The 12,659-nt window shown below is 33.2% G+C and overlaps 2 protein-coding genes across 2 annotated transcripts; both read left to right on the forward strand.

Moving 5' to 3' along the window:
- LOC104777672 lies at positions 4,699 to 5,138 on the forward strand. The gene has a single exon (XM_010501964.1). It carries the CDS (start codon positions 4,788 to 4,790, stop codon positions 4,938 to 4,940), a length of 153 nt encoding a protein of 50 aa, XP_010500266.1. The 5' UTR covers positions 4,699 to 4,787; the 3' UTR covers positions 4,941 to 5,138.
- On the forward strand, positions 7,550 to 8,061 carry LOC104777673. The gene has a single exon (XM_010501965.2). It carries the CDS (start codon positions 7,651 to 7,653, stop codon positions 7,801 to 7,803), a length of 153 nt encoding a protein of 50 aa, XP_010500267.1. The 5' UTR covers positions 7,550 to 7,650; the 3' UTR covers positions 7,804 to 8,061.

The raw sequence follows: 12,659 nt of genomic DNA on the forward strand, positions 1-12,659 counted from the left end.
CAAAAAAAAAAGATTAGCCGGTGGTTCATAAATTTTCAGATATGTTCCAAATATTTTTTCCAAAAAAGAAAAATAAATATAAGATATGTTAAAATATTTTGTTCAGAACGCAATAATATAGATCATTTTAAATTTTGTTGATAAATATAATATATGTTAAAATTATTTAAAATGTTATCTACTTCTAGTATATATATATAGAGAGATATAATAAACTTATAATATCTTCAATTAAAACACTCCTAAGAAGCACCAACTGCTCTCTCGCTGGATTAAACATTCTTTTGCTTTTCGTCAACTTCATCAATTCCTCCGCCGATTTCAGGATGGTTAGCGCGAAAGAAATTCGTACAATCATCGGTATTATGGGTATGATCTGCTTCTCTCTCTCTCTCTTTCTTTTACAGTAATTATGTTTATATATCTATCTGTATAGTCGTGTATAGTTGTGTATGAAGTTTGTTTTTACTGAAATAAAATTAATAAATAAATAAATATATATATATGATGGTTTCAATTTCATTAGTGGAACCGAAGCGAACGAGGTTGAAGATTTTATAGTGAAGAAAGCTCTTGCATGCATGCGTAACTCTGGCTGGAGTTTCCTATGGTGTCAGCAGTTATCTTTAATGAACTAATTAACAACGTTCATCACCAAAAAAAAAGATGAACTTAATTAAATTGATTGTTAGTCGTCGTTATGATCGATGTTTACTTTAATTTAGCTCGGAGAAGTTATCCTAATTTACATATAGCTTCCTAGTTGTTACTCACAATTTTTCTCTGGCCTGATGCAGGGACTGTTATTTCCAGTTTGATCTCCCTTTCACAACTATAATACCCCTTTTAACAAAATCGTGTTTTATATCTGTATTGTTTGACATATTTCATATTTAAACATTTGTCTATATATGTACACACACAGCCCAAAGTTTTTACAGATTTACAAGAAGAAATCGGTGGAGGAACATACAACGTATCGTCATGTGGGGTTGGTGACGAAATATAGTTTGTGGCTTTTGTATGGTCTTCCTCTTATCTACAAAGATGGTATACTCGTCACCACTAGTAATGGCGTTGGTTTAGGAATCGAAGTTATCTACTTGGTTGTTTATATGTTCTACTGCAGCGACAAATCACTTGTATGTTCCATCTTTAATGCCTTATTATATCTCTCATCATATTGTATATGTTTTATTGATTTTTATTGATGTTTCATGTCCAGAGGCGCAACACTTTGTGGTGTCTTGCATATGCGGTTCCTCTTGTGCTATTTTGTTACACGATTTCTCTTTTTGGAATTGAAAGTTTATCTGATCGACATACGTTCATTGGTATTGTTTGCAACCTTGTATCAGCAAGTTTGGATTATATAATTTACATGGTATGCTCTCTCTCTCCCTCTCTCTGTAAAACAACCCTTCTCTTTTTTTTTATTTATAATAATATCAATTCACTAGTGGTCTCATACCCACTAACATCCTAGCAACAATCAACATCAGCAGATAACAAAACAATTCCATAAATCCAACATGAATTCTAACAATAACAATCCAATAACCAACAATGCAATAAACCAAAAACCAACAATGAAATAACTAAGTTCCAACATCCTACAATGTTCTATCAACTCAACACTAGCAACCTAACATTAGCTAGACCACAATCAATCAAGCCTCTAGAACATCCTCCTCCTCATCGCCTTGATTCCACGATCACACTTTACCTTTACTCGCACATCACAAACAACAATTGAGATGTGTAAGTATTATCATAAATACTTAGTGAGGCCTTCCTCCCATCTACTAGGTTATACACACAAGCAACTGAGACCCTCAAGTTTAAGCAAGCAAACAAACACAAACAATACATCAAACCAGGAAAACAAGTCTTGGTTGAGACTGGTCTCGACCGACGCTAACTCGGTGTCGATCGACGCTGGCACAGAGTGGTGTCGACCGATGCTATCTCGGTGTTGATCGATGCTGAGTGGTGTCGACCGACACTACATTGGTGTCAACCAACACTGCCTCTGCAGACGCGAACTGCACGAACACGAACGACGAACCTCCGTTTCAAATCATCTCGAAACCGTCCTAAACTGACCCAAATGCCTCAGGAACCTATGGGAAACCCGAAAACAACAAACTGAAGCAAGCAAACACCACAAATAGACAAAGAACAGCCAAACAAAAGAGATCTCAGGCTTAGATCAACCATGTTCAAGCACTCACCTCTTTTACAGGAAGATTGGAATGGGAAACGGTGGAACCAACACCTTAGGAAGCTTCTCCTTCATTTCCAATAACAGCTCTCCCTTCCACAGCCACAGATCTCTCCAAAAATACCAAGAAAAAGACAAAAATCTCTCAAGAACACTCTCAACGCTCTCCAACACTTTCTCTCCTTTTTCTCTCTTCTCTCACTCAACGGCGACAAAATAAGACAACCTAAAACCCTGAATTTGTCGCTTCTCCTCTTATATACTTGGTTTAGGGGTTTCAAATTGAACCAAACCGAACCAAACAGCAATTAAAACAAACCAATCAAAATNTCGCACATCACAAACAACAATTGAGATGTGTAAGTATTATCATAAATACTTAGTGAGGCCTTCCTCCCATCTACTAGGTTATACACACAAGCAACTGAGACCCTCAAGTTTAAGCAAGCAAACAAACACAAACAATACATCAAACCAGGAAAACAAGTCTTGGTTGAGACTGGTCTCGACCGACGCTAACTCGGTGTCGATCGACGCTGGCACAGAGTGGTGTCGACCGATGCTATCTCGGTGTTGATCGATGCTGAGTGGTGTCGACCGACACTACATTGGTGTCAACCAACACTGCCTCTGCAGACGCGAACTGCACGAACACGAACGACGAACCTCCGTTTCAAATCATCTCGAAACCGTCCTAAACTGACCCAAATGCCTCAGGAACCTATGGGAAACCCGAAAACAACAAACTGAAGCAAGCAAACACCACAAATAGACAAAGAACAGCCAAACAAAAGAGATCTCAGGCTTAGATCAACCATGTTCAAGCACTCACCTCTTTTACAGGAAGATTGGAATGGGAAACGGTGGAACCAACACCTTAGGAAGCTTCTCCTTCATTTCCAATAACAGCTCTCCCTTCCACAGCCACAGATCTCTCCAAAAATACCAAGAAAAAGACAAAAATCTCTCAAGAACACTCTCAACGCTCTCCAACACTTTCTCTCCTTTTTCTCTCTTCTCTCACTCAACGGCGACAAAATAAGACAACCTAAAACCCTGAATTTGTCGCTTCTCCTCTTATATACTTGGTTTAGGGGTTTCAAATTGAACCAAACCGAACCAAACAGCAATTAAAACAAACCAATCAAAATTGGAAATGATGGTGTCGATCGACACACCCATGGTGTCGATCGACACACCCATGGTGTCGATCGACACTCAAACCACAAATATAATTTCTGGTTCGCGGATGTTACAATTTCTCTCTCATTTATTGATTACTATTACTTATTTATGTGTTTGATTATATGTTTTTATTCGTGATACAAAAGACCTACGAGTACGTACCCGTGTGGTTGTCTTTGGCTAGATTTATCAATGCTGAAATTTGGACTTCTTTCTCTTTGATCTACAAATTTGATATCTACGTCCTTGTAAGTCTTTTTTTTCCCTCTCCATGAATACTTAAATTTATTGATTGATTCTCATTAATTAAATGTTCTGATTTGTAACGTTTGTTTCATTTTGTTTGCTTCAATGAGACAGATATGCAATGGTCTCGGAATGCTATTGTATGCTTATCAACTAATATACTCCTCGGATCGGCCCACCGAAACGACCCTTGGATCCAATCAGATATCGAGTTGTACACCGGTGGTACCACCTGATCACTCCAATGCTTGTGGACACTCTACCTTAACTGTGGACGTTGTTGTGGTACGAAGTTTTGTTTTTGGTGTTTGGATCACCCTTGGTTATTGGTGCGAGTGAGGATTTTTTTTTTTTGGGCTCTTTCTAAATGAAAAAACATTTACTTTTCACTTTATTATAATAGAAGATATTCAAAGTTTTGTATTTTGGTTTTTCGAGATCCTTCAAAGCTTCTGGTTATTTGTTTGTTAAATATATGATTATATATTACATTGACTAGACACATAAACTACTCATCATATACCAAAAATTGTTACGACAAAATTAACTAAACAAATAATTTCAAATTTTTTCATCAAAGAAACCAAAAGTTGCATTAATTCACCAAATAAACCAAATGATCAATACAATAAAAGCACATGTGTTTTTCTCCTGGTCGGACACTTTATCGTGACCAACTGTTGCAGCTAGATTTTTCTATTAAAGCTCTGTTTCTTATTATTAGTATTATTTTTATTTTGTTGTGGTTAAGGAAGAATACTAGCTAGTGAAAAATTAATGGAAAATGCTTTACATGTGTTACTAGAAAGGAATATAAATGGACCGATGAGTTGCCTTAACGTCAGATGTGTCATAAGAAAATCCTACGTGTGAGAAAAAATGTAATATTTATTGTGCCAAACACACATCAACATGAGCAATTCGCAAAGTTCACAAAGGCAGTCCTGACCACAAAGTGCGTTCACCACTTGCTATACCTTTAACTTCCACCTATAAATAAATGCCTCATTAGTCTCTCTTATTATATTCACCATACTCACAATAACATTTAAAGCTCATCACACTTCTTGTAGCAGCTCCGTCCATCTCTCTAAATCCTCTTCATACCCAAAACCAAAAACAAAAAGAAACAATGATGCCTTCCGTTGCAAACTTGGTCATCAAGAGCTTTGAATATGTTTCCACGGTATGTCTTGAAGATGTGAAGGATAGTTCTCGAGTAGCATATGTTGAGAATGGTGGTGATGACGACGACAGTGGCTACGATTATGCTCCTGCTGCGTGATTGTCTTCTATTAGTATATTAATGTAATTTTGGAGGAAAAAATAGAGAGAGACATGACAAAGTAATTTAGATATTTAGCTAGGCCGTGTAATGTACGCGATAGTGTTGTGAGTCTTCTTACAGAGTGAGCAGACATGTGGTTTCCTTAACTGTAAGAACAAAATCATATCTTCCTTAATTAAAATCACTTTTTGTCTCTTAATTGTCCAAGTTAGTGTAACTTTCATACCAAGTAACATGTTTTTATAGTTTCCTAAATTTTTCTGTTGTATCAGCAGTACTTTTCCTAGATTCTGTGTTTTGTGGTTAAGTATTCACTTTCGTCATCAGCGCAAGATTAAATTGTTCGTCATTTTTTTTTCCGGATCAAAAGTTTAAACCAACTGGTTTAAATCATATAAGATGTGAAACATTTTACAATCAGAAAGTGTATAGTAAAGTGTAGGCGTACATGTACTAAGTTCATTATATATATCTCCATAGCGGCAAGCTCAAACTAGTTTTACGTACGTGTTGATTATGTTTGATCTGATAGAATCGAACTCCCATCCTCCACGCGAAGTCCTCTGCGCTTTGTAGATAGGAGTGAGAGATGTGAATGGTCTTAGCGGAACTGTTACTCCACAAAGACTGCAATTCTTCAATCAATAAACCTAGATAATTTATTTTGGCCTTTTGGATGACTAAGCAGACGATATTTTCTTAACAAGCATATTCTGATTTCTGGGAGACAAATTATTTGGTGTCTGTATCAGAGGTCGCACCAAATGTGATATATTGCTCATACTTGTTGGACTAAACACATCTTTTAATGTGCCAAAATAAGCTTTACGATTCTCATAACCAAATGCTGGACCTTCTTAAAGTGCTTGATATATTTCTCTTTCGGACGTCAAGTGCCTCATGTTGATCAAATAGATAAAGTACAATCGATTTAACCTATCCTCATAGGAGAAATAAAACATATATGGCTATTTTGTGGCTACTTTGTGGGTGATCTTTTGCCTATATGTATTGACAATCCATTGCTAGTCCATGATAGCCATGAATTACTTTCATAGATAATAAGTCACAAATTAGTCATATATTTCTTGTTTTTCTTTTCTTTTCAATTCATGGCCAAATCATGGAAAAATAAAAGTGTGATGTAATATATAGCCAATTGGCCATCAAATAAATCAGAGCTAATAAGTTCTATTTCATGATTTGTTAGTACTTTAGTGCAAGCTAAGTGATACAAACTGTATGGGTTGGTTTCATAGAATTTGTTACATTTATTTCAATCATATAAAGAGTCGGAACATTCAAAGATACTAATTAAAGAGGGTACTACAAAAATGAAGGTTTTTTATTTCTTTCGTTTCGTTATAAATTGAATGCGATGCTGCTTCACAAGTACTGGAGTCTGGACCACATCAAGATTTCGTCAAATTTGTCGTGAGGGAATCCTACGTGAGAAAAATCTATCTGTTATGTGTGCCAACCACAAGCGCGTAACACTCTTTAGTGAGGTTGAGCTGAGAGTGAACTTATAATAGATTGGATTCACATTTTTGTTACATTTTAATGTTTTGCATTTATAACAGCACTTCCTATCCATGATATCTTAACTTGGATAATTCAAAAATAATTATAATATTTTTATGAATGGATCACTCAAATAGTTAAGAAACTTAAACCATAATCTTTTTAGAGAATTTGTTAGAAATGTCATTTTTGAGATACATTTTTTCAAAAAAAAAAACATTTTTTGAACATTTTTATTTTTACCCTTTTTTTACACAATTACAATATGTTGAATTAATTTTTGGGTTTAAATTCTCTATTTTATACTTAGGGTATAGTTTTTAGGAGGTAGAGTTTAAAATTTGGGATTTAGGGTTTAGAATTAAATCATTTTATATATTAAAAAATGTATTTTTGAAAATGGACATCATAAAAAAGTATTTTTGAAAAGTGAAATTGAAAAAATAGTATTTTTGAAAATCCTCATCTTTTGAATAGGAGACGCTTGATTGAGAAATTCAAATTTAGATACCTTTGATGATGCTCCAATCATCCCAGCAACGATCTCTTATTCACTCAACAAACGTAATAAAATGATCTTGTTTCCGATTTGCTTAAGTTAGCATTTTGTTTTCGTTCATTAACCATAGAAAAAATGTTTTCGTACCATCTGTTACTCTATCATGTATTGTAATTATAACCTTTTAGATTACCACAAGATACATTTCCAGTCTATCTATAGGCCTCTGATTTACATTTCCCCGAATTTCATTATTTAGAAGTAACCAATGTTGCTACTAGAATCTTATACTAAAGCTCCACAAATCTTGTTTTTTTTTGTTTTTAATAATTATTTTGTTGTGCTTTGGAAAGAATATTAGTGTAAAAGGAAAATGCTTTACATGTGTTAACGATGTGGCATAAGAAAATCCTACGTGTGAGAAAAAAATGTAATATATATTGTGCCAAACACACAGCAACATGAATTTCGCATACTCTACAAGGGAGTCCTGACCACAGAGTGCGTTCCCCACTTATTCTACCTTTAGCTTTCACCTATAAAATCCTCATTAGTCACTCTTATTATATTCACCAAACTTACAACAACATCTAAAGCTCATCACACTTCTTTTGGCTTTCTCTCTTTAGACCTATTCATTGCTTTCATATCTCTCTATTTTCATATCCCCAAAAAAAAGAAGCAATGATGACTTTCGTCGCAAACTTACTGAGCAAGAGTTTGGACCGTGCTTCCTCAGTGTATGTTGAAGATGTGGTGGATAGTTCTCGAGTGGCATATGGTGAGAATGGTGGTGATGACGACGACAGTGGCTACGATTATGCTCCTGCTGCGTGATTGTCTCCTATTAGTATATAAGTGAAATTTAGGAGGAAAAAAAGAGAGAAAGAGATGACACGGTAATTTAGATATCTAGCTAGCTAGACCATGTGCAAACATGGTGTCCTTAAATGTAATAGCAAAATCTTCTCTTTCTCGTAGTTTTAACTAAATAACATTTTATGTGTATCCATCGTATTCAGTGAATACTATTCACTTTATACGCAACGTTCACTATTTTAGTCGACGCTAAGAAAGATGAACATAAAATTTAAACCGATTGGTTTATTAACTTTTTTTAGTGACTAGTTGTAACAGTATAGAAACTAAATATATTTGTTGCATGCTATGACGTTTTTGTTATATAAATTGTGACCGTTCACAAATCTGTCGTAACGTTATCATTGCTGTGTTGTGAGGAAATATTATGTCTCAGTTTAATTATTTTCTTGAATAATTAACCTTCAAATTACACGTATTATATGGATGAGTTTCTTGAATATAATAGATGTATGAAACATATCATCTAATTTTAAATTTATACAATCATAAAACTCTACGCATGCACTTTTCTTTCCCCTGGTAAATGAAGTTCCTGAAAGAGTTGAAGCTACTAGATAATATGATATGTTTTTGTCGCTTGTATACAATAGGTTCCTATTTTATGTCGTGAAAATAAGTTCTTTTTAACTCAAACTTATTGATGAAATATAACTAAACATATCAATTATAAAATTAATTACTAACAACAATATCAATAAACATGTTTTATTGTTGTGTTTCGTTATCACAAATCATCAACACATATTTTGTAAGCCTAGTAGATGTATGACGATACAAATAATTTTGAACAAAAAAAAAAAGATGATACAAATTAAATAATTTGGATTTGTAGACCAAGGGAATGCGAGACATGACCAAAATACGTAATATGAAACACTTGGGGAGAGATGCACTCAGAGAAGAAAGAAGAAAAAAAGAATATTAAAATATTAAGTTAAATTGTTGTTTTTCGAAACTATTTGTTATAGAAAAAAAATTATTTAAGTAAAAATTGCTACTTAATTGTACATAACTGTACATGATTGTATGATCTTTTCTTGTTTATAGGAATGTCAGCAAAATAAACGATTAAACTTATTAAAAAAAATCTTTAGATCACACAGTAATTTTGGATCAACGAGATAAGAAACTCTGCAATTAAACACTGTTTTTGAATATAGATGAATCCTCCCTGAGGGTATCAATCACTATATTCGAAAACTAAACTCTCATTTCAAATCTCCTAGTCAAACTTGCATTAACATCAAGTTCATTCAATGCACAAAATTTTCTATAATCAACTCTTGTTGGCTTGAAATGTATTGTTAAATTCACAATCATTCAAACATTTCATCTAACATTTTTGATACATAGATGATCAAGTCAATTTTAGCGTTAACAACATGTAAACGGAAAAACCTAACAATAGAGAATTTCAAACAACAATCAAATCATTGAATCCCTACTTAGAATCCTAAAACTCAATTAAAAACTACTCTCTCACATCAAAATAAGAGCACCAATAGATATGAAAAAGCATGATTTCATTGATAAATAAAAGAAAGTGTTTAGAATTCTTCTCAAATTTGTCAAAGTGGATCCCAAAGTTGCTTTTAAACCATAAATTAATTTTTAGAAATTAAAAGTATGGATGTTCATGTCCAAAAATTCGAGTATAGAGTTTTAAGACAATATAGCAGGATCTATACTGTATCATGTTGTATACAAGGAAAGAAGAGTATAAGGAAGGGACCGATCGGTCCAACCAGGAAGTAATTCTCGTTTATTAAGAAAAGAGATAGATTTATCCACATCCTGCACTGTTAGAGCATGGCGATTGGTTATCTCTTTGGGATGTCTTCTATTTTTTTAATAATAAAATCAAAGAAAAATAAAGTTTTAATCATAATTATTCTTTGATATGTGTCTCTGCCGAGACAATTTTAGATACCCAGAGACACACCTACGTGTCAATAATGTATTGGTTGTGTTCTGTTTTTTTTTTCTTTTGTTTTCTTCCTTTCTCTCTCACGATACAAACGAGAAAAAAACATCTTCGGATGAATCACACCTACGTGTCAATAAGTCACATTTTTTTTGTTAAATCTTGTGTCTTGTTTGTGTATCGTGTGTTATTGTTGTGTCTAGTTTGTTATTGTTGTGTCTTGTTTGTGTATCGTTTGTTATTGATGTGTCTTTATTTGTTATTGTTGTGTTTTGTTTGTGTATTGTTTGTTATTGTTGTGTCTTGTCTATGAATCGAAGTGATGTAAAGTTTAGACTTGAGAGTTGAGACGATGCTTCTTTTTTGTTCTTGTTGTTGTATTGTATCAGTAAGTAAACACATGTCAGGAAACAGAGTTTTTTCTCTTCTTTCTCATTCTGAAATTTGCTAACAGTTTCATTTCCAATCAGGTTTCATATGGTTTATCTTTACATTGAAGAAGATGATGTATAAGTATCAGTTTGGGCAATACGCTTGGACACATATTCATCTAAAATCCTTTTTATTCATCTATGTAACTAAAAACATATTTGTAATACAGATTATATCATACATGGTGAAGACACCTATACTTAAAAATGATTAATGGGAGGAGAAAAAATGAAAACATATTAGTGGAAGTCTAAATGTTATTTTTAATCTTATTTAAAGTTTGAGACATTCATTTGAGTATTACCAATGACCATGCTATTTGAACATCTATATCAGTCATTTATCAAGAAAAGAGACAGGTTTGTCCACATCATGTGTTCTTAGAGCATCTACATCGGTTGATATTGAATAAATATCTCAAAATATTTTATTTAATATTTTATTATAAAATTATTATTTATTTAAATAATAAATCAGGAAAAATAAAATTTACCGTGTTAGAATATGTCATTTGTCCGGAACAGTTTCTTACATTTTTTTCTACTTTTTTGTTCCTTTTTTTTTCTAATTGGTCAGAGGTCTTACGTCATGTACATCGGTCATCTCTCAGTAAATTTCTCAGTAATTAAATAATAATAAAGAATAGTAAAGGAGGAGAGAAAGTAAAAAACAATTCTCATTTGAGAAACATTATTTTTATGATTTAATTTTTAAATAAATAATAATATTTTATTAAAATAACTAAAATCATATATTTTGAGAGACTTTTGTAGTCTCTGCCGTTGCAGATGCCCTTAATTAGGTCTTAAAAGTCTAAAACTGCACCGCTCACCACAATAACCTGTTTTTACTAAATTAGATATAACTCTTGGACACACGGTTAGATTTCATTTAAATCACTTGAAAATGAAATATAACATCTTTCCAAGTTTGATTAAAGAAATGAAGAAAAACTAATGGTGGAAAAGTCTCCATCTGAAGATAAATGTCTGACGTTTCAACACGATCATGCATCTCTAAATGTGTGTGCATCCCAAAATGGCTCGTTTTCTTCCAGATCGAATCATAGGTAAAAATACATTACATGGCGATAAATTTTAGCAAAAACCTTATCATCATTTGAAAGAACGGACAAAAGGCATGTGTGACACAAGAACTATGCGTGTGACAAAAGAGATTTTTATTAAACATCTATTATATACAGATTTTTTGCGGACTTGTATACTAGTCTCACTTTCACCTTTAATAATCACTGGTCTTTTTTAATAATCACTATTCATTTGATTTTATTCCAATACCAAATTTTTAACAGGGAGATATTATTTTGTGGACACGTTGTAGCCAAACCAAAGTGTATGCCTTAAATAACTTTCACCTTTTTATACTTTACATGTAAAGCTTTATTCCATAAGAAGACTAGAAAATTTAAAGATCATGATACCTTTTCTATTTTTTTATATTTTGAATGCAATGGTGCTTTAGAAGTAATGGACCACACTATCATTTCGTCGAATGTATCGTAAGCAAATCCAACGTGGCGAGAAAAATCAACTTGTTAGTGAGCCAAGCACACTTGTTTCTAAGCACATCACACTCTTTAGTGAGGTTGACCTGAGGATGGACTGAAGACAGATTGAGTGCACACTTTTTCTTAGAAACAAGATTTGCTTAATTTAGCATCTTTTTCTTATTTTATTCACGAGAGAAAAAAAAAAAGAAAGAAAAAAGAATGATTTCTGTATCTGAGTTTGTTCTCAGCATATATGATGACCAAGTTGGTGAAATTTGCATTAAGGGCAACATTGGTAACAATGATCAAGAAAGTGAATACTCTCAAGCTACATATGTCGAAAATGGTGACCAAGATGAAGATGATATCTATGATTATGCTCCAGCAGCATGAGTGCATCATGTTAGTTTTTTTTTAAATAACATACAATTATAGGTACACCATGCATGATTTTGTATCATTATTTTAATGCTTTTTAGGTTTGGGCCATTAAATTGTGTCGTTTATGGATTAAGCATTCATCGTAACGCGTTACAAGAAAACAGCCGGAAACCGACGGCCAGTTCTATTGGCAACCTGTCGGGAACGACTTAAACCGACGGTTGACGACGACAGTGGCTATATTCACGTATATTGCGTTGAATAAATTTGTGATATATTCATCTATTTTTTTTTTTTGGACAAAGGTAATATATTCATCTATATTCATGTTTTCGCATGGTTTTCTGTTTGAATGAAATGAAACTATCTCAAACCCTAATGAGTTAAATCGGTTATTTTAAGATTTTGTTGTCCGGTATTCTTTTACATGTTAGAAAGAACATTCGTTCATCTATAAATGAGACAAAACGTCAACGAAATAATCTGTTACATGTTAGAAAGAAACATTCGTTCATCTGAACAACAGTAGAGTTCAACTTTTCATTTGTCGCGGAAAATAGGAAA

Source organism: Camelina sativa, chromosome 3 (assembly GCF_000633955.1).
Source record: "Camelina sativa cultivar DH55 chromosome 3, Cs, whole genome shotgun sequence".
NCBI classification, from domain to species: Eukaryota; Viridiplantae; Streptophyta; class Magnoliopsida; order Brassicales; family Brassicaceae; genus Camelina; species Camelina sativa.

Excerpts from the sequence above, each read along its gene's own strand:
- LOC104777672 (XM_010501964.1), top strand. The coding sequence starts at position 4,788 with ATGATGCCTTCCGTTGCAAACTTGGTCATCAAGAGCTTTGAATATGTT.
- LOC104777673 (XM_010501965.2), top strand. The coding sequence starts at position 7,651 with ATGATGACTTTCGTCGCAAACTTACTGAGCAAGAGTTTGGACCGTGCT.